The sequence below is a fragment of the Achroia grisella genome, unplaced genomic scaffold, assembly GCF_030625045.1.
Source record: "Achroia grisella isolate CSIRO2021 unplaced genomic scaffold, CSIRO_AGI_Agris_v1 utg504, whole genome shotgun sequence".
Classification (NCBI taxonomy): Eukaryota; Metazoa; Arthropoda; class Insecta; order Lepidoptera; family Pyralidae; genus Achroia; species Achroia grisella.
This window is the reverse complement of record NW_026712899.1, coordinates 278,610-301,309: the sequence shown is the minus strand read 5'-3', so window position 1 is coordinate 301,309 and position 22,700 is coordinate 278,610. Positions and strand designations below refer to the sequence as shown.

The 22,700-nt window shown below is 33.5% G+C and overlaps 1 protein-coding gene across 1 annotated transcript in view; it reads left to right on the top strand.

The window, feature by feature from the left end:
- Positions 1-22,700, top strand: part of LOC131846185 (polypeptide N-acetylgalactosaminyltransferase 2-like) — a 131,122-nt gene that overhangs the window by 83,994 nt on the left and 24,428 nt on the right. Inside the window, exons 4-5 of the mRNA XM_059195427.1 lie at positions 7,917-7,984; positions 11,003-11,190. Coding sequence (XP_059051410.1) covers positions 7,917-7,984; positions 11,003-11,190 — 256 coding nt within the window. The remainder of the gene's footprint in view (positions 1-7,916; positions 7,985-11,002; positions 11,191-22,700) is intronic.

Genomic DNA, 22,700 nt, shown 5'->3' with positions numbered 1-22,700 from the left:
GAGCGTCATGGAGGTCATGGGAGTCATGGGGGCGTCATGACTCTCCCCCCCCCTTAGCCCAGAACTTAGGTAGACCACTAATTGAACTAAAAAATAATGAAACAGCAAATTTTTTTGCACGATCGGAGTGTTGGTGCAGTAGTATTAATTATAATTAAACATTGTTACTTAAAACATAACAGTTAAAGTACTATAACACTAAAAGCAAAATAGGTATTTTCAAAATACTTTTTCAAAATAAATTACCCTTTGAGTTTTTGTTCAAACCTCAGATATTATATTTATTTTAGGTATATCAATCAATACATAGTATAGCATAGTACAGTCTGTCTGTCTGTCTGTTTGTTCCGGCTAATCTCTGAAATAGCTGGACCGATTTTGACGGGACTTTTTTTTGGCAAGTAGCTGATGTAATAAGGAGTAACTTACGCTACTGTTATTTTAGAAAAATAAAATAAAATTTCACGCGGACGAAGTCGCTGGGGCCAGCTAGTCTATAGATATACCGAGATTTAATGTTTAAGTTGCTATTATGTTATTGACAAAATTTTACTGTAATGTTACTATTACGTTATCCTACACAATTTGTATTATTTTGGATGAATAAATAAATAAATAAATAATAATCTATACATCTATACATTTAATAAAAATTGGAGTGTCTGTTTGTAATATTGAAAAAACCGTTTTTTACTACATGCATATGAATATATATAAGGTACATATACCAAAATAACTATTTTTATAATTTTAGTCTGTCTGTCTGTTTGTTCCGGCTAATCTCTGAAATGGCTGGACCGATTTTGACGGTACTTTTTTTGGCAGGTAGCTGATTTATAAGGAGTAACTTAGGTTACTTTTATTTTAGAAAAATAAAGTTAAATTCCACGCGGACGAAGTCGCGGGAACACCTTGTTTTTAATAAAAACATCTTTTTTATGGTACTTGAGAATGTTGAAGCCTGTTGTTTGTAATATTGAAATAACCGTTTTTTACTACTTGCATATGAATATAAATACGGTACATACACCAAAATAACATATTTTACAATTTTTGTCTGTCTGTCTGTTTGTTCCGGCTAATCTCTGAAATGGCTGGACCGATTTTGACGGGACTTTTTTTGGTAGGTAGCTGATGTAATAAGGAGTAACTTAGGCTACTTTTATTTTAGAAAAATAAAGTTAAAAACCACGTGGACGAAGTCGCGGGAACAGCTAGTGTATAATATATTAGAGATACCTACGTGTTTTTTTATTGATGACTAGCTGTACACGGGATTTCGTCCGTGTTGAATTTAACTTTATTTTTCTAAAATATAAGAAGTTAAATTCCACGCGGACGAAGTCGCGTGTACAGCTAGTTGTCGGTAGTCTAGCGATTTATCTAGCACACCGCTTTGATTCCTGCTTGGTGGTCGAGGGTTCGATTCCTCGGACGCTGCAAACATTTGTATTCATGAGTATGATTGTTTGTAACGGTCTGGGTGTTTTCTATGTATAGATAATATATATGTATTTACGAAAAAAAAAACTTTGTATTTATATCAGTTGTCTAGTACCCATAACATAATCTTCAGCTAAAAGATGAAGCTGTGTGAATTGTCCTCATATTACTATTATTACTATAATAAATCTTTTCAAATCAGCCGATGTTTATTTTTGCCATAATACGTGCTGTTACCATGTGATAATATTACGTACGTACTTATTACTGTTTTAAATGTGATGCGTTCATTATTTATATTTCCTTTGAATTAAAGACAAATGTAAGTATATATATATATATATACTTACATTTGCACACTTAGTTGATCCAGCCACGATCCGTAGATATTGCTGATTCCACTGTCTCTCTCTTTCTACCACTATAACGGTAGCGTGGCGGAACGGCAACATGTTGCCGTTCCGCGTTCTACCACTATCTTTGTATTCTAATATGCGATGTTGCCGTTCCGACCGAGACCATGCGTTGTTGCCAAATGTATTCGTCGATAGTAGTAGATACCTATACTCGATATATATTTTTTCAACAATTTCCTGCAATAGTGAATCCGTATCGGCATTTTTTTTAAATGCACAAAGATTTTTTGGCTCTGAATATATTTAAAAATCATTTACTTGTGTGTTGATGAATTTATATACTAGTACATGAAGTACCTAATACTTGTTTTGATTTGAATAGGTAGCGATATTATGAATTTATTATACGTAATCTAAAGATTTTGACGAAATAAAAGTAATTAGTTATCTGTTAACCTTGACTTCATGCTGGCACCAGTATTATCAGATGATGAACATACTCTTCGAAAACTTACAGCAGAAATATCGTGTTTGGACTCATTAGATAGGTCTCGATGAATAGAGTTTAAAAAACTTAAAATAAATGGTACATTAGAAATAATGTATAAAAACCCCTTACGTAAAATTCAACCACTTTAAACTTAATAATAATAATAATTAGGAAAAGAGAAAAAGCTATACATGCACTGAAAGTAATTGATGCCTTCCACACAATATTTTCAGTATTAAACAACTCTGTTTGTTCAGTAAAAGTGTAAATACACTGGTAACCTTTAATCATATTTTATATGCAAACATTACATATACAAACACTAAAGTTTTATTTCAGAATAGCCAGTAGTTTTCAAGAAATAAGTCTTTGAAATTGTACGTGTAACTTATATATATACCTACTAGTTTTTTCACCATAACAAACAACACCAATATGGCCTAGTTAGTAGTTTACCTGTGTACCAATTAATAATAATAGTAATCTCAGGACAATTCATACAGTTTCATCTAGACCCAAGTTAAGCTAGCTGAAGATTATGTTATGGGTACTGATATAAATACAAAGATTTTTTTCGTAAATACATATATATTATCTATACATAGAAAACACCCAGACCGTTACAAACAATTTAATAATAAGTTAATAGTTTAATAAGTACGTACGTAATATTATCACATGGTAACAGCACGTATTATGGCAAAAATAAACATCGGCTGATTTGAAAAGATTTATTATAGTAATAATAGTAATCTCAGGACAATTCACACAGCTTCATCTAGACCCAAGTTAAGCTAGCTGAAGATTATGTTATGGGTACTGATATAAATACAAAGATTTTTTTTCGTAAATACATATATATTATCTATACATAGAAAACACCCAGACCGTTACAAACAATCATACTCATGAATACAAATGTTTGCAGCGTGCGAGGAATCGAACCCTCGACCACCAAGCAGGAATCAAAGCGGTGTGCTAGATAAATCGCTAGACTACCGACAACTAGCTGTACACGCGACTTCGTCCGCGTGGAATTTAACTTCTTATATTTTAGAAAAATAAAGTTAAATTCAACACGGACGAAATCCCGTGTACAGCTAGTCATCAATAAAAAAACACGTAGGTATCTCTAATATATTATACACTAGCTGTTCCCGCGACTTCGTCCACGTGGTTTTTAACTTTATTTTTCTAAAATAAAAGTAGCCTAAGTTACTCCTTATTACATCAGCTACCTGCCAAAAAAAGTCCCGTCAAAATCGGTCCAGCCATTTCAGAGATTAGCCGGAACAAACAGACAGACAGACAAAAATTGTAAAATATTTTATTTTGGTGTATGTACCGTATTTATATTCATATGCATGTAGTAAAAAACGGTTTTTTCTATATTACAAACAGACACTCCAATTTTTATTAAATGTATAGATGTATAGATTATTATTTATTTATTTATTTATTCATCCAAAATAATACAAATTGTGTAGGATAACGTAATAGTAACATTACAGTAAAATTTTGTCAACAACATAATAGCAACTTAAACATTAAATCTCGGTATATCTATAGACTAGCTGGCCCCAGCGACTTCGTCCGCGTGAAATTTTATTTTATTTTTCTAAAATAACAGTAGCGTAAGTTACTCCTTATTACATCAGCTACTTGCCAAAAAAAGTCCCGTCAAAATCGGTCCAGCTATTTCAGAGATTAGCCGGAACAAACAGACAGACAGACAGACAAAACTTGTAAAATATGTTATTTTGGTGTATGTACCGTATTTATATTCATATGCAAGTAGTAAAAAACGGTTATTTCAATATTACAAACAGACACTCCAATTTTATTTACATGTATAGATGTATAGATTAAAAAAAAAAGTAACAGTCATAAGGCTAGTCGTATGCCTAATATATATAATAATGTAATAAATTCATTTAAACAGAAATTGCGGGAACATTATTTAAATTTGTAACTTTTTTACTGTCCTTCTCCTTTTTTCACATCTTTCTGTTATATCCATATAATTTGAGACTGTACTTATAATTTGATTATCGGATCATTATGTATTTAGTTATATATAATATTTATACATTTATGGTTTATATTTAGATATATATTTATGTATGTATATTGTTATTTTTTTATAGAAATGTATATTTTGCTTATCTTTATTATCTTTATAAATCTTTTTTTGACATTTCTTATTTATATTAGTGCACCGCCAATAATCTTTCGCTGCACCACTCATGGTTGCCTGGTAAATAACGCGGCAAAATATTAAGTCCGCCACATGTACAAATTTTTTTGTGCATTAAAGTTAAAGAAATAAAAAAATACAATACTGTTTAATGAAAATGCGTGTTGTCTAGTGCTTTGAGATGTATCAAAATAAGGTCAACAAAAAAGTCCGTGATGGTATATGTCTATCTCTTAAGGATAACCAACAATAACCATTTTTTATCTTTTACATTTTACGGGATTTTTTTTTATCGTATGTTTCCCTTAAAATCATGTAAACTATGTTATTATGTCATAATCTAAAGAAATAATAATATTTTATAGTGACATATCCACTATAAAATACCAAAAAATAGCAATGTAATTCGTTACGCGCGAATCAGGTGTTATAAGGTCAAAGGTCGGTGCACCCCGCGTATTTGATAAATAGTGCTTCTCTGGATGTCTTTAAGAGAAAATGGCAGTATGTACGTGTATATGTACAAGTCCTTAAGTGTTAAGTTTTTCAAATGTACATACAGTAAAGAATAAATATTTTTAAGTACAGTACTTACGTACATTAATATAATACCTACTTTTTACTTGTATCTATTGTTATCAAAATTAAATTATAAGTTCTTAACTTGACCACGACTATGTGACCCTCTCTTGGCGCCAAAACGAGTGAAAAAATGAACAGCATACGACGACGACGCAGTACCTATAGAGTGGAGCAACTGCTTATTCAGTTTTATTCAACTATTTAGTCCCTCCACCGTTACAATGAATGGAGGCGGATATTACAATGTACGTAGCATTGCGAATATAAAATATCTAGATTAGGTATAATAAATTCATAATTCATAGGCCGTTACGGTATCAGAGCCAAAGTCTTCTTTCTTTGTTTATGTACTGTTAGATGCGACAGCGACTTTGTTTTTATATTACTATGTAATGATTGATATACCTAAAATAAATAAAATATCTGAGGTTTGGACAAAAATTCAAAAGGTACTTAATTTTTAAAAAGTATTTTGAAAATACCTATTTTGCATTTAGTATTTGAAATACAAAACACAAAACTATTTTTGTTTTTAGAGTGACATTTCTATGAATTCACTGTCGATAGCGAGCGGTGCGATGGAAAAAGATAACCGTTTATAAAAATATAATAAATAACCCTGGACAATTAACACAGACTGATACTGAACTGATATAAATAGATATTTTTATTTTGTAAATACATATATAATATACATATAAAACACCCAGACCGATGAAAACAATCGATGACCGATGAGTACAAATGTTTGCATCGTGCGAGAAATCGAACCCGCGGCCATCGGATGTAAAGCGGTGTGACCACCGAGGCAGTCGAAATATATAAATAATCTTATGAATTTAATTTATTCTAATTTGTTTATGTGCGCGGGGTGCGGTGTACGGTGCTCCCCCCTGCCTCCACCGTTGCTGGAGCTTGCATGTATGGAGCATTGCGAATATAAAATATCTAGATTAGTAAATTCATAATTGATAGACCGTTACGGTATCTATATATATTCGGATTAAAATAAGTATCGCAGTAAGGACCAGTATATAAAGTGATCAACACAATTAACTGATTTTTGAAATATATATACAGAGCCAAAAAGTCTTTGTGTATTCAAAAAATATCTAATTTGTTTGTGTGCGCGGGGTGCGGTGTACGGTGCAGGGGGGACCCTGCCTCCACCGTTGCTGGAGCTTGCATGTATGGAGCATTGCGAATATAAAATATCTACATTAGTAAATTAATAAAGTCATAATTGATAGACCGTTACGGTATCTATATATATTCGGATGAAAGTAAGTATCGCAGTAAGGACGAGTATATAAAGTGATCAACATAATTAATTGATTTTTGGAATATATTCAGAGCCAAAAAGTCTTTGTGTATACCAAAAATTTAGCCGTTCGGAGCCATTCAGTCACGAATTATTAGTAAAAAAAGTGTCGAGTATATCGTACTATCGACGAATATATATGAGCGCATCGCAAAATAGAATGCGACGTTGCCATACCGCCTGAGATATACGCGATAGGAGTCAAGTTATTCAGTGCAAAAGGTGGAATCGGCAAGTGTGTAGGTTGTGGCGTGATCAACAAAGTGCCCAAAGAGGTGTTTATATATATATATATATATATATATATATATATATATATACATATATATATATACTAACTGTCCCGGCAAACGTTTATTACCATAAATAAAATAAAAAATTAGGGGTGTACTATCCCTAACATTTAGGGGTATGAAAAATAGATGTTGGCCGATTCTCAGACCTACTCAATACGCTCACAAAATTTCATGAGAATCGGTCAAGCCGTTTCGGAGGAGTATGGGAACGAAAACTGTGACACGAGAATTTTATATATAAGATTTTTTTCATTAGTGCATTTATTTCTTAATCCGTAAAGGTTTTTTTTTGTGACAATAAGATTGAAAATTAACTAAAATACAATTTATAAAGAACATCAAGATCTAATAATTGTAATTTGAAACAATTTCCGTGCAATTATTATCTAAACTGTCGTTCCCATACTCCTCCGAAACGGCTTGACCGATTCTCAATTAAAATTTTGTGAGCGTACTGAGTAGGTCTGAGAATCAGCCAACATATATTTTTCACCCCCCTAAATGTTAGGTGTAGTCCACCCCCGAAATTTTTTTTTTAATCTTAAGGCAAAACAACGTTTGCCGGGACAGCTAGCAATTCTATAAAAATCTATGGAGTTCTATAATATGTTAGAATTCACATCATTATTGTAGAAAAAATCCGATATTTTAAAAATATATTAAAAGAAGGTAGTTTGTTTTTAGTACTAATGAAGTACCCAATGTAAGGATTATTACGAATATTGTAAATAGCGCCATCTAGTATTTATAGACCAACCTACTACACTGACTTCGGTCTATAAATACGGAGGTCGGTAGTTGAATAATCCTCTTTCGTAGCGTGAGCCGCGGCATTCAGTCGACGAGCGCAGAGCGTGCCGGTTGTGTTTTGGATATTAAAGTGAATTGTATTAGCAATGGGTTTATCCCGGTCTTAGTTGGGCCTGGGGGGAAGCTGCAGGTGGTGGTTGTGAGTGTTGATGCATTCTAGAAGGGCCTTTTGAACCTGCACCCGTGTCGCAGGTCACGGGCGCTACTTGGGGTTTCCCTTGCGGTGGCCGGCTTCAAGACCTCAGTCGTCCATCATAATTAGTGCTTCTTACAAATATAAGTATAGTTCAATTCTTTTTAGCGTTACATACCAAGAAAACAAAACGGTGTCTGTTACTAATATACAAAAACATACAAGTATTGTATGTTTTTGTATATTAGTCGGACAGTCCGTGACATTAACATACGTGTTATTTTGCAGCGTCCTGAACAGAAGTCCAGAATACCTCATCAAGGAAATCATCCTAGTCGACGACTACAGCGACAATCGTAAGTTGAACATATATATATCATACATTTCAAATTTTATCAAAATTATATTTGATTATGAAAGTTTCAACTCCCTTTAGAATGTTATCTCCCAACTAAAACTTTATAAAAAACTACCTGTTCTTGCGCTTCGTCCGCGTGGAATTTGACGTTATTTTTTTTCTAAAATAAAGTCTAAAGCCTAAGTTACTCCTTATTACATCAGCTATCTGCCAATAAAATTCCCGTCAAAATCGGTCCAGCCATTTCGGAGATTAGACTTACAAACATTGTAAAAAATGTTATTTTGGTGTATGTACCGTATTTATATTCATATGCATGTAGCAAAAAACGGTTATTTCAATATTACAAACAGACACTACAATTTTATTTATATGTATAGATGTATAGATAATAGTTAAAACAATTTATGAATGCAATTGTCTTTACGATCTATCTTTTTTTTTTTAGAATAGAAAATCATTTATTCAAATAAACTTACATTGAAGCACTTTTGAATAGTCATTACATTTTTTTTAATCTACCGCAATCTTATCAATTTTAATCAAGTATATAGTACATATACATATAGTAAATTATAAAGCTATAATCATCATAATTAAAAATTTACGTATATGGACTTTTGTTGTCTGACATAAATAAATAATTAATATAATTTTAAGAAACATATTAAATTTAAACTTAAAGCGGCCCATTCATATAACATTTTAATATATTATTTTCAAATAGCAAACACTATTACAATTTTATCAAAAGTAAATAGTCTAATCAAACAGGAACCCGAACAGTCCAGACCTCCATAAGCAGTTCACGAGTATGACGGCCGAGCTATACTTACTGAATGATTATAAAACGTATACATTAATCAATACTCGGTACCTGGAATAAGTATCATTACAAGAAATCTTGTGTATTCTTGAAAGTGTATCGATTTCTGAGTAACAATAGCTAAACACATCTATACATATACATAAAATTGGAGTGTCTGTTTGTAATATTGAAATAACCGTTTTTTACCATATGCATATGAATATAAATACGGTACATACATCAAAATAATATTTTGTACAATTTTTGTCTGTCTGTCGGCCTGTTTGTTCCGGCTAATCTCTGAACCGATTTCGACCGCTGGACCGATTTTGACGGGACTTTTTTTGGCAGGTAGCTGATGTAATAAGGAGTAACTTAGGCTAATTTTTTAAAGTTAAATTCCACGCGGACGAAGTCGCGGGAACAGCTAGTCATATTATATTTTTATTAACCCCTGTGGATGCATACATACATACATACATACAAGAATGCACAGTTTGTAGTTACTCACAATTATTATCATTCACACTCTACTAACGGTTACACAAACATTCCAGCTCAACATTTTTATAATTCGGCCGCAATTATTATTAATTAAAGAACTGGGCAGTGTAGGTATTTCTTATAAGATATATATACACTAGTACAATGAACCAAAAACTAAAAAAGGTAGTTATTAAAAATAAAATTCACAACTAAGAAAATAAATTCTACAAAAACAAATACTTTCAATTCGTTAATTAAACTAGCTACTCGCCCAGACTTCGCACGGGTGTACATGAATTATATATATAAACCTTCCTCTTGAATTACTCTATCTATTAAAAAAAAATTTCAAAATCTGTTGCGTAGTTTTAAAGATATAAGCATATATAAGGACGGACAGACAGCGACAGCGACTTGTTTTATACTATGTAGTGATACTGTAGCTACTATTAATACCGAAACTACTAGACTTATCATATGAACATCTAAAACTGTAAAAAGTCAAAATTATGAAAATTTAACTTTGTATAAAGTTATGTGTACCATGAACTTGCGACCCGCATATTGACCATGTCTGTTCTACCATTTTAATGGCATAATTGTTAAGTTTTCTCATTGATTGTTAATGAAACAATAGTGTTGTTTACGATTCACTTTTTTATATGTACGACTTATATGTATTCACATTAAAAAAAACACTCTATATATGTATATATCTCAATATTATAAACGCGAAAGTTTGTATGGATGTTTGTTACTCTTTCACGCAAAAACTAGTCAACGGATTTTGATGTAACTTTACAGTAATATAGATAATACATCAGAAATGTATAGACTATATTTTGTAGTGAAATTTATATATTGAATTATAACATAGGTGAAACCGCGGCCACACATATAATATATAAACTTTTTGCCTCGCACAACCACATTGTGGAATCACCTTCCAGCAATGGTATTTCAGAGCCGATACGATATTGGAACCTTCAAGAAAAGAGGTTATTTCCTTTTTAAAAGGTCGACAACGTCTTAGGGGATTCCTACGTCATAGTAGCTTTATGCATGCAAAGTCTCAGCCCAATCGGTTTAAAATTGACAAAGTTTCATACAAACTTTCATCCCCTATTTTATCCCCTTGGGGGTAGAATTACTCAAAATACTTTCTTAGCCGATTCCTACGTCATAACATCTACCTGCATGCCAAATTTCAGCCCGATCCGTCCAGTGGTTTGGACTGTACATTGATACATCACTATGTCAGTCACCTTTGAGTTATATATATTTAGATTTCTAAAAAAATGTATATGAGTTATTTAGTACCTATAACATAAGTTCTGCTTAGCTTGGGACTAGATGGTACGTACTATGTGAATTGATCAGAAATGTTATCATTACATAGTATAAAACAAAGTCGCTGTCGCTGTCTGTCCCTATATATGCTTAAATCTTTAAAACTACGCAACGGATTTTGAAGCAGGTTTTTTTTTAATAGATAAAGTGATTCAGGTTTTTTAATAGATAGAGAAGTAGGTTTATATATATAATACATGTACACCCGTGCGAAGTCGGGGCGAGTAGCTAGTAGCTAGTAATTATATAATTGCCATCAACATTTGCCTCAGCAAACATACTACGGGAATATTAAAAAAATACTTTATTGTTTATGACTTTTAATCATATAGTATTTTTTTTTATAATAAACATATCTACAATTTGTACTAGCTGAGGACGGGGCTTCACTGCGAGCGATCCGCAAGGTGCACGTCATCAGGAACTCCAAACGCGAGGGCCTGATGAGGTCCCGCGTGAGAGGAGCGGACGCAGCCACCGCACCAGTACTTACGTTCCTGGACTCGCACGTGGAATGCAACGTGCACTGGTTGGAACCTCTCCTGCAGAGGATCAAGGAGGTAAGACCATTTCTAAATACAGCCTATAATTTTTTCCTAGTCTGTAGTCAATTTGCTAGAAAAAAAATTCAAATGTGTCATAAAATATTTTCTTTGTAAGAAATCTTATTATAACATTGAAGAATTTATAAATGATAATAATGTTTTTGTAGAAAATATCTAACTTAAAATTCATAGCGCTGACAATATTATCCGATTGAACAGAGATTAAGTGCGTAGCGGTTTCTATGTTGATTGTCGCATGCCTAATCCTTGTTGTTAATTAAATATAAGTAAATCAATATTTATTTAAAAGAGCAACACACAAGTTTCTTGCTTATTCTTCTTGTGATGAATCTGCATTCCGAATAAGCGGTAGAATAAAAAAACTTGACTATTCAAAAGTGCTTATATTAAGTTTATTTGAATAAAGATTATATCTATTTCTATTTCCTATTATTTTTTCGACTATTGAGAAGCAATATATGCAATTTTTGAAATATTTTTTTTATTAAACCAAATGCCATGTTTAAGTAAATAAGTGATAACCTACATTTACATAAACGGTTCAATTGAATACAATTCAAAATATCTTTATTCATGTAGGTCTATTACAGACTCTTATGATATATCAAATCTACCGTCAGTTCGGAATGACTTCGAGATGAGAACAACTGACAAGAAACTCAGCTCGTATTATTTTCAAATAAATGTTGTACATGTTTACAATAATACAGATAAAGAATATTTCTATTTCAGCTAGTAATTGTAAAAAAACAGTTCAGCAAAATAGTATGCACCTTGCAAGTGTGTATATCATCATTACATCTTTCCGTAGTTGATGAACTGACCCAGTCGCAGGTTCACATCCAGTAATGTATTTTGAATGACACCCGTGATTTATGACCACAACCGGATTACCACGTAGTAGTGGAGTTACATGTAATTCAGAAACATCATTAAACAATTGATTGTTATGTTTACGACGTCGTTGTTGTAGTTATATTTGATTACTGGAGTGGATTTAGAAAGCAGGTGATTTAGGTATCGTTTGAATGTGATATATTGATTTTTGTATGATATAGAATTGAAAGAATAGAATAGAAAATCATTTATTCAAATAAACTTAATTTAAGCACTTTTGAATAGTCATAAAAAAAAAATTTTATCTACCGCTCGCTCGGAAAGAAGAACGAGAAAGAAACTTGTGTGTTGCTCTTTTAAATAATCCTTGTAAGTTTACATTTACAAGTCGAAACGTACCACCAACCGCACAATTTTTTTATTTTATTGTTACTTTACATTTTAAGTTTAAGTGTGTGAATACAAACCACCAATTAACACTAATTTAATTAAATACTCAAATAGAAAAAAATATAATTATACAACCAACTGGTTAGGCAACTAAATAAGAGTAAATCAGTCGTAGTAATTAGAGCAGACCAGTCCCTACAAGCAGCACTCGTTCACGAGTATGACAGATGAGCCAGCCAGCGTTCGACCATATTTTAGGTCTACTCGACTGTATTCTGAGCTCTTCCAAAGAACCGGCCTGCACTTTTTAGCATGCCTGACATTACTCTTTCAGAATGTAATATATTTTATAAATGTATGTTGGGTACATACGAGAAACTCTACGTTAGGATATTATTTGAGATGCGAGTAACAGTAGGTACTTGGTTCTGAACCAGTGTTGCCAGATATCTGGTATTACTTACCTATTTTTGCATTTAAGGTTTTAAAGCAAAATTTCTCTATCGAAAATAGTAGATTTTCTTACGACCTTTTCTTGAACAATTACTTCATTTTTTATATTCCCATCGGTGCGGTGTGCCAAACTGATTAGGTTTTAGTTTCAGTCGCTTCAATGGGTTTGTGAAACATGCGACCGTTTCTAAGACAGCCAGTTCCTTGTGTTTTAGTAAATATTATTTCAGGCGTAAACATACGACAAAAGTATATTTTGAATAGCCATCACTTTTTTTTTAATCTACCGCTCATTTGGAAAGCTGTCTCATCACAAGAAGAACGAGCGAGAAACTTAATAAGATGATCATGAGGTCAGGCATAGACAATCTTTTGTCTCAAACACAGCAGACGAAGTTGTGGGTAGCTAGTTATAATCTGTACATATAAATAAAATTGGAGTGTCTGTTTGTAATATTGAAATAACTGTTTTTTACTACATGCATATGAATATAAATACAGTACGTACACCAAAATAACATATTTTACAATTTTTGTCTGTCAAAAATCTCTCAACCGATTTTGACTGGACTGTTTTTGTCCGGTAGCTGATGTAATAAGGAGTAACTTAAGGCTACTTTTATTTTAGAAAAATAAACATTAAATTCCACGCGGACGAAATCGCGAGAACAGCTAGTTAAGAAATATATTTATTCCCACAAATTTCCCTCATCACCACAAAAACTACCAAAATTTAGGGTAAAACACCTTTTCTTAGACACCCAGTTCCTCGTGGTATACCAAATATTTTTTCAGGCGTAAATATACGATAAAAGTATATTTATTAAGAAATATGTATGTGCCCCAAATTTCCCTCATCATCACAAAAACTACCGAAATTTAAGGTAAAACATCTTTTCTTAGACCACCAGTTGAAAAAATATTTGGTAAATCACGAGTTACCAAATATTTTTTCAGGCTTAAGTATACGATAAAAGTATTTTTATTAAGAAATAAATTTATTCCTCCAAATTTCCCTCATCACCACAATATCTACCCAAATTTAAGGGAAAACCTCTCAACGTGGTATCTCTGTTGGAAGCTCGCCCCGCCTCGTTGGTTGGCTGTACGTGGCCGGTATGATAATGTCAGTCAACTGCTGGCTAGGGACTTAGCTAACCACGTGACAGCAATCCTAAACATTGGTGTAGCTGACGCGGCTTGAGTTATTACATTCATGCAATATGTAATTGATGTATCTTAAGAGGATTGTATATTTGAGAGAGACCATACAAATTCTTCGCCTGTGGATATTTCTGTCTCAAGTAATTCACAGCATCGCTTAGACAAGGTTTTAGTTTATATAAATAGACAAAAAACTAATAGAAATAATCTTTATTCAAATAAACTTAATATAAGCACTTTTGAATAGTCAAGTTTTTTTATTCTACCGCTCATTCGGAATGCAGATTCATCACAAGAAGAATAAGCAAGAAACTTGTGTGTTGCTCTTTTAAATAAATATTGATTTAATTATATTTAATTAACAACAAGGATTAGGCATGCGACAATCAACATAGAAACCGCTACGCACTTTATCTCTGTTCAATCAGATAACATTGTCAGCGCTATGATTTTTAAGTTAGATATTTTCTACAAAACCATTATCATTTATAAATTATTTTATAAGACATTTGAATATTTTTTCTGGTAAATTGAGAACTGTTATGTTAGAGGGAGACCATACAAATTCGTCGCCTCTGGATATGTCTGTCTCAGCTAATTCACCACTGCTTCGCTTCGCAAGCGAAGCGTTGCTTAAAGAAATAGAAATAGTCATTATTCAAATAAAAATATAAACACTTTTGAATAAATATATTTTTTTATTCTACCACTCATTCGGAATGTTTTTACAAAAATATCTAACTCAAAATTCATAGGGCCGACAATATTATCTATTTGCACAAAGATTGAGCGTTAGCCGGGTTGCTATGTCGAATGTCGCATGCCTAATCCTTGTTAATGTGTATTTACTTATAACAACATTTATTTAAATGAGCAATACTCAAGTTTCTTGCTCATTCTTCTTGTGATGAGTCTGCGTTCCGAATGAGTGGTAGAATAAAAAATATGACTATTCAAAAGTGCTTTTGTTAAGTTTATTTGAATAAAGATTATTTCTATTATTTAGCGATGTGTAAATTGGTATGTAATAGAAAATTCTTTATTCAAATAAAATTAATTTAATCATTTTGACTATATTAATGATGATATCATTACATAATATAAAACAAAGTCGCTGTCGCTGTCTGTCCGTCCCTATGTATGCTTAAATCTTTAAAACTACGTAACGTTTTTTTTAATAGATAGAGTGAATCTTTGTTTTCGGGACAATTCACACAGCGCCATCTAGACCCAAGTTAAGCTAGCTAAAGCTTGTGTTATGGGTACTATATCTGATACATATACATAGACTTTTTTTTGTAAATACATACATAATATACATAAAAACACCCAGACCGATACAAACGATCATACTCATTAATACAATTATGTGTGCCGTGCGAGGAATCGAACCCGCGACCATCGGACGTAATGCAGTGTGCTAGACCGCTAGACCTCCGAGGTCGTCAAATATTTCTAATATTCTATGAACATTCAACAACAATATTATATTTAGGTTCAATTGACCCGTATAACCTCAATAACGGATCTTAACTACAATCTCTAACCGGTACATACAAGAAATAACTTTGCATAAATATTTTGTATGTATGTCGGTACAAAATATCACGTAAACTGTAGTCATTTATCATTAGCTAATCAATTTAGCATGCCGCATCCGTAGACCATAATATACCTAGTCAAATGTCAGATGCCGTCATACCAGGGTTATCAATCACGAAATATTTATTTATTTAAATTTATTTATTCAGATAACAGAGATCCAATTTGTTAGTAACAATTGTACTTAGCCTATGTTAGTATAGTAGCCTATGTTAGTTAGTATAGTTCCAAAAAACAGCAATATTCATAATATTAATACTAGATTTAAAGACAAACTTGCTGTCCCCAAGTATCGTTTAGATAAAGTTAATAGGTCTTTTATGGGAATAGGTATAAAAATTTACAATATGATACCAAAGGATATGTTGGAATTACCCTTAAATAAATTCAAAACATCTGTTAAATCATATTTACTGAGCAAAGCCTATTACTCACTAAACGATTACTTGAATGACGAGCGTGCATGGCAATAGTTGTTCATGCACTGAATTTTCATTTAATGTTAGACATAGACACCTATATAAAAATACATTGTAAATAAACTGGCCTTAAAAAGAAAAATAATTCAATTGAGTTTCTTGCCAGTTCTTCTCAATTGGATCTATATACCGAACTGGACGGTAGGGAAAAAATAAAATTATGATGTAAAAATTTGACGTTCATAAGCGGCTAAAATGTCCTACATGAATAAATGATTTTTGAATTTTGAATTTTGAATTTGAATTATATCAAAAATTACATATTATCATTTAAGGGCCACCGTAACAATTTGGGTCTAAAAACAAAGTATTGGGCTGTCAAATTTATTGCACAGTATTTTTAGAATGCTGTTACTGCTGCCCCGCAGTCTGTGCAATAGAGAATTGATCCGTTTGCGTCTGATGGCATACAGGATACGTCTGTTGATGCTGCTGCAAACATTGTGGATGCACTACAAAAGCGCGGCAAACGCAAGAACATTCTGAAAACATTATTTTTAAACATTTAACTATTTAGCCTAAAATTTAGCCTCGTAGTAAAGAAGCTAGTAATCACGTATCTATACATATAAATGAAATTCTGTCTGTTTGTAATATTGAAATAACCGTTTTTTACTACATGCATATGGATATAAATACGGTACATACACCAAAATAACATTTTTTACAATTTTTGTCTGTCTGTTTGTTCCGGCTAATCTCTGAAATGACTGGACCGATTTGGACGAGACTTTTTTGGCAGGTAGCTGATGTAATAAGAAGTAACTTAGGCTACTTTTATTTTAGAAGAATAAAGTTAATTCCACGCAGACGAAGTCACGGGAACAGCTAATAATAAATAAGGACGGAGGAAAACGAAGCTTGTGTTATAAACTTAAACATTAATACATAACGTACATAGAAAATACCGAAATCGATACAAACAATCATACTCATGAATACAAATGTTTGTGCTGTGCGAGGAATCGAACCCGCTACGCTAGACCACCATATATTAGCTCAATATGCATTATTAGCTTTTTCAACATCTCCTTAGCTCTAAAATCTTGTTATTGTGCAATGAATATTTTAGGGTTGTCATACATTAAAAATAATTTAGTAATAATTGTGTTACCAAAACAAAGAATTCTGAATTTTTGTCATCCCTGACTATCACGTTGATCTCTGTATGTGACCCCAGTGAAGGAAATTGAAACAAAATGAAGATACCACGGCCTCGGCGGTCCAGCGGTTTAGCACACCGCCTTACTTCCATGGTCTCGGGTTCGATTCCTCGCACGGTACCAACATTTATATTTGTTAGTATGATTTCTTGTATCGATCTCGTTGTTTTCTATGTATATTATGTATGTATTTACAAAAAAATCTTTGTATTTGTATCATAACACAAGCTTTAGCTAGCTTAACTCGGGTCTTGATTATCTATTTTGTAATAATATTAACTTAGCGAGACATCAACTAAGTGAGCCCTTCTTTAAATAACAATTAATTATTATTGAAGACCATGTATATGTATATACTAGCTTTTGCCCGCGGCTTCGCTCGCGTTAATGTATCCCCTTAGGCGTGGATTTTATCAAAATCCTTTCTTAGCGGATGCCTACGTCATAACATCTACCTGCATGCCAAATTTCAGCCCGATTCGCCCAGTGGTTTGGGCTATGCGTTGATAGATCACTATGTCAGTCACCTTTGAGTTATATATATTTAGATTATAACCAAGACTTAAATATATAAGATATATTGAAATAAAAAACAAAAAATAGATGGTGCCGCGCTGTGTGAATTGTTAAATGAGGATACAAGTGTAATTAAAGTTTTGTGATGACTGTTTACCATTATTAACCTTAATTAGTAGAGATCATTGTAATTTAATTGCAATTACTCTCAGTGTGGTGACGGAGCATGCCCTGGATCAGTAAGAGGCTACTGGAGTCACTAATCATCATCTAAATATATATAACTCAAAGGTGACTGACATAGTGATCTACCAATGCACTGCCCAAACCAATGGACGGATCCGGCTGAAATTTGGCATGCAGGTAGATGTTATGACGTAGGGATTCTCTAAGAAAGGATTTTGATTAATTCTACCCCCAAGGGGATAAAATTGGGGATGAAAGTTTGTATGAACCTTTGTCAATTTTAAATTGATCTGGCTGAGACTTTGCATGCATAAAGCTACTATGACGTAGGCATCTCCTAAGAAAGGATTTTGATAAATTCCACTCCTAAAGGGATAAAATAGGGTATGAAAGTTTGTATAAATCTTTTTAGATTTTAGACTGATTGAACTGAAATTAAAGATTGGAACTACTATGATGAAGACGTTTGCTTAAATAGGATTTTGATAAATTTAACCCCCATGGGGATAAAATGATGATAATGCAGGATGTAAATGTGTTAGTTTGAGTACCTAATGGAACGAATAAATTAAGACGAAAAAAATAATTTTTAGTTCTTTAGGCTACTTTTATTTTAGAAAAATGGCTGAAGTCGCCGGAACAGCTAGTTCATTCATAAATTAAGAAGCACTCGTTTTGGTAGAGCTTGACCCACTCTCCACAATCTTTTTTTTGGACTACTCTAATGTTCACCGGACGATAGGGGGCAAGTGCAGATGGCACTCCAAACTCGCGGAAGGACTTATGGAGCGGCTGAAGGCCAACTCCTTCCTGATGGATACGACTTTAGTCTGAGGGCACCGCTAGGTTCGAACCTCGGTCAACTGTCTAGTATCAAGCTTTGCTTAGTTTGGGACTAGATGGCGCTGTGTCAATTAGAATATCTAGATAATGCCGCATGGTGTTAAGTCCGCCATATGTACTTTCAATTATGTGCATTAAAGTTTTAAATAAATAAATAAATGAATATCTAGTCCCAAATTTAGTATATTATGAGTACTAGCAATTGATAGAAATACTTATGTAATTTTTTTTAATGCAAACTCTCTCTCTCTCTCTCTCTCTCGTAGCTCTTTTAACATATATTAGTCCACTGCTGGACGTATGCCTCTTGTATAATTTTCCACTTAGTTCTATCTGTCATCCTTGTCCAGGTTCTGCCGTCTTCTGGCAGTTGATCTGTCTATGCTTCTGCTTCCCATCCTAGGAATTGAACTGTATTTCCATCTAAATGTACATCATACTTAAAATTTAACGACTTATATTTAACTTAACACTTCCTGTTAAGTAATAAAAAAATTTAAGTAAATAGGAAACCCGTGAAGAGCTACATTATACAAATATTTATTTAAACCAGACCGGAAGTTGAAATATTATTATAATTTGTATAGTAAATGTATAATTACACTTGTGCATACGCACTTGAATCAACAAGTGCTCGTCAAATGCCACTCCTTGGCATGTAGACCGATGTATTGCCATCACGTGCCATCTAGTGGCATATCACGGTTATGTAACTTAGTAAATAAAAACGACGACGACCTCGGTGGTCTAGCGGTCAGCACACCGCTATACGTCCGATGGTCGCGGGTTCGATTCCTCGCACGGCACAAACATTTATATTCATGAGTATGATTGTTTGTATCGGTCTGGGTGTTTTCTATGTATACTGTGTATGTATTTACGAAATAAAAATTATATATGTACTTGAATCAGTTATCTAGTACCCGTAACACAAGCTTTAGCTAGATTAACTTGGGACTAGATGGCGCTGTGTGAATTGACCTGAAAAAAAAACATGTAGCTATTTTTGTATGGCAATAATAATAACATATAATTTATTGAAGGCCACGGTGGTATAGCGGTTTAGCACATCGCTTTAATTCCAGTTGCCAGTTCGATTCCTGGACGGTATAAACATTTGTATTCATGAGTATGATTGATTGCATCAGACTGGGTATTTTCTATGTATTTACAAAAAAATGTAACTGAGTAATGTATGAGTTGTCTAGTACACATAACACAAACTCTGCTTAGGTTGGGACAATGGTTATGATTATGAGTTACGGGTACGAGATCTGATACATAGATATTTTTTTCGTAAATATATACATATTATACATAGCAAACACCCAGACTGATACAAACAATCATACTCATGAATACAAAAGTTTGTGCCGTGCGAGGAATCGAACCCGCGTCCATCGGTCGTAAAGCGGTGTGCTAGACCGCTAGACCACCGAGGTCGTCAAAAACTACAGAACATAGTCAACCACATCATCATATGCACAGACCGTTAATCTGATCGATGTATTGTTATCGATTATGGATTATGGATACTGAGTCTTTCCGATTAATCTGCGTTATGCACATAAAATGAACGGCAAACCTCGTTGGGTAATGTATCTAACCACTAGCGATTCTAGTGCTAAAAAATGATCGATTGTCATTTCTGATCTCATTAAACTAGATGATATTCAAATGGCAATGGCATAATAAAAATAATAATAATAAAAACCCAGCAAAAAGGCTGAGAAACGAAACATACAAATAATAATATAACAATCTCAGGACAATTCACACAGCGCCATCTAGACTCAAGTTAAGCTGGCTAAAGCTTGTTATGGGTACTAGATAACTGATACAGATACATAGTTTTTTTTTTCGTAAATACATACATAGTATATATAGAAGACACCCAGACCGATACAAACAATCATACTCATGAATGTTGGTACCGTGCGAGGAATCGAACCCGCGACCATCGGTCGTAAAGCGGTGTGCTAGACCGCTAGACCATCGAGGTCGTCAGTATAATTCATTTATATATACATTATATATAACCTGCTTGTAACAGACAAGCAGGTTGTCGTCTTGTCGTCGTGATATCGTAGCGATATTCAAATTCAAATCGCTATTCATGTAGGTCTATTACAGACTCTTATGATATGTCAAATCTACCGTCAGTTCGGAATGATTTCGAAATGAGAAGAACTGACAAGAAACTAAGCTCGTATTCTTTTCAAATAAATGTTGTACATGTTTACAATAATACAGATTCATTTAAATTCAAATTTGGGAGAATAGAGTGACCACCAGCATATGCTATTGCAAAAGCAAGTCTAATCAGTGTTCGTAACCTGAACAGACCAGTCCCCAAAAGCAGCACTCGTTCACGAGTATGACGGATAAGCCAGACATTATTGCACTCACCTTTTATCCCCTATTTTATCCCCTTGGGGGTAGAATTAATCAAAATCCTTTCTTAGCGGATGCCTACGTCGCAACATCTACCTGCATGCCAAATTTCAGCTCGATCTGTCCAGTGGTTTAGGCTGTGCGTTGGTAGATCACTATGTCAGTCACCTTTGAGTTATATATATTTATATATAAAATTCTCGTGTTACAATGTTAGTTACCATACTGCTCCGAAATGGCTTGACCGATTTTTATGATTTTTTTATGCATGTTAAGTAGGTCTGGGAATCGGCTGCTATCTATTTTTCATACCCCTAAGTGATGAGGGTTGTCCACCCCTAACATTATCTTTTGGGCAAAATTTTTTATTTACATTTTTTATTATGTGTCATTAAAAAATACAACCCTAAATATTCACACTTCCATCACCAACCCCTATTTTTTATAGCAATATTAGTACTTAAAATGACAAAACAACGTTTGCAGAGACAGCTAGTACTTACATAAATACCTTAATTCTCCAGATTGATTCATACATACATACATACAATATTTTATTATTGTTTCGTATCTAAAGGACTATAATTGGTTGAACATATGCATTTAACTATTTACACTGAAATGTCAATATTATTACATCGTTACACAATTTCATTACAAGGCTGAAAATTCTCTAATCAATAATATTTGCATTGCTCTGTGGCTGATATGCACTTTCGTTTACCAATACCTTATTTGTAAATTAAACAAACACCTGTACACAATGGATGCTACAGACAGTCTCCTTTGTCGGGGCTGCTCTGAAGCTGAAGAAACAGCGGCTCACGTAATCCTGGAGTGCTTGCAGTGGCCACACAACGAAAACAAATCCTCGGAACGGTGAGGTCGCTCCGAGAACCCTGCGAAAACACCAGACTTCTGCGCTTTTGAGAGGAGCTTGGCTGGCTACTTTTGTAGTCTGGCTCTGCACGCACAACGGCCCGAATGAGAGTCTAATTGGACTCCAATAGTCCAACATACATTTACATTTTTACCATGTTTGTATCATATCAAAGACAGCCTCGGTGGTCTAGTGGTTTAGCACACCACTTTACTATCCGATGGTCGTGGGTTCGATTCCTCGCACGCCACAAACATTTGTATTCATGAGTATGATTATTTGTATCGGTCTGGGTATTTTCTATGTATAATATATATTTATTTACAAAAAAATGGTTCCATGTATTTATATCAGTCTAGTACCAATAACACAAGCTCTGCTTAGCTTGGGACTAGATGGCGCTGTGTGAATTGTCCTGAGATATTATTATTATTTGCATTCGTCTGTGGCTGCTATGCACTTTCGTTTACCAATACCATATTTGTATCATCTGTGCTCCGTTGTGTCATAACCACATACCATAGTCTATGCACAACTCTATGTAGGAAATTATAAAGTTGGAGATATTTTTTTAAGTTTTCTTAGTAATTCTTTTTA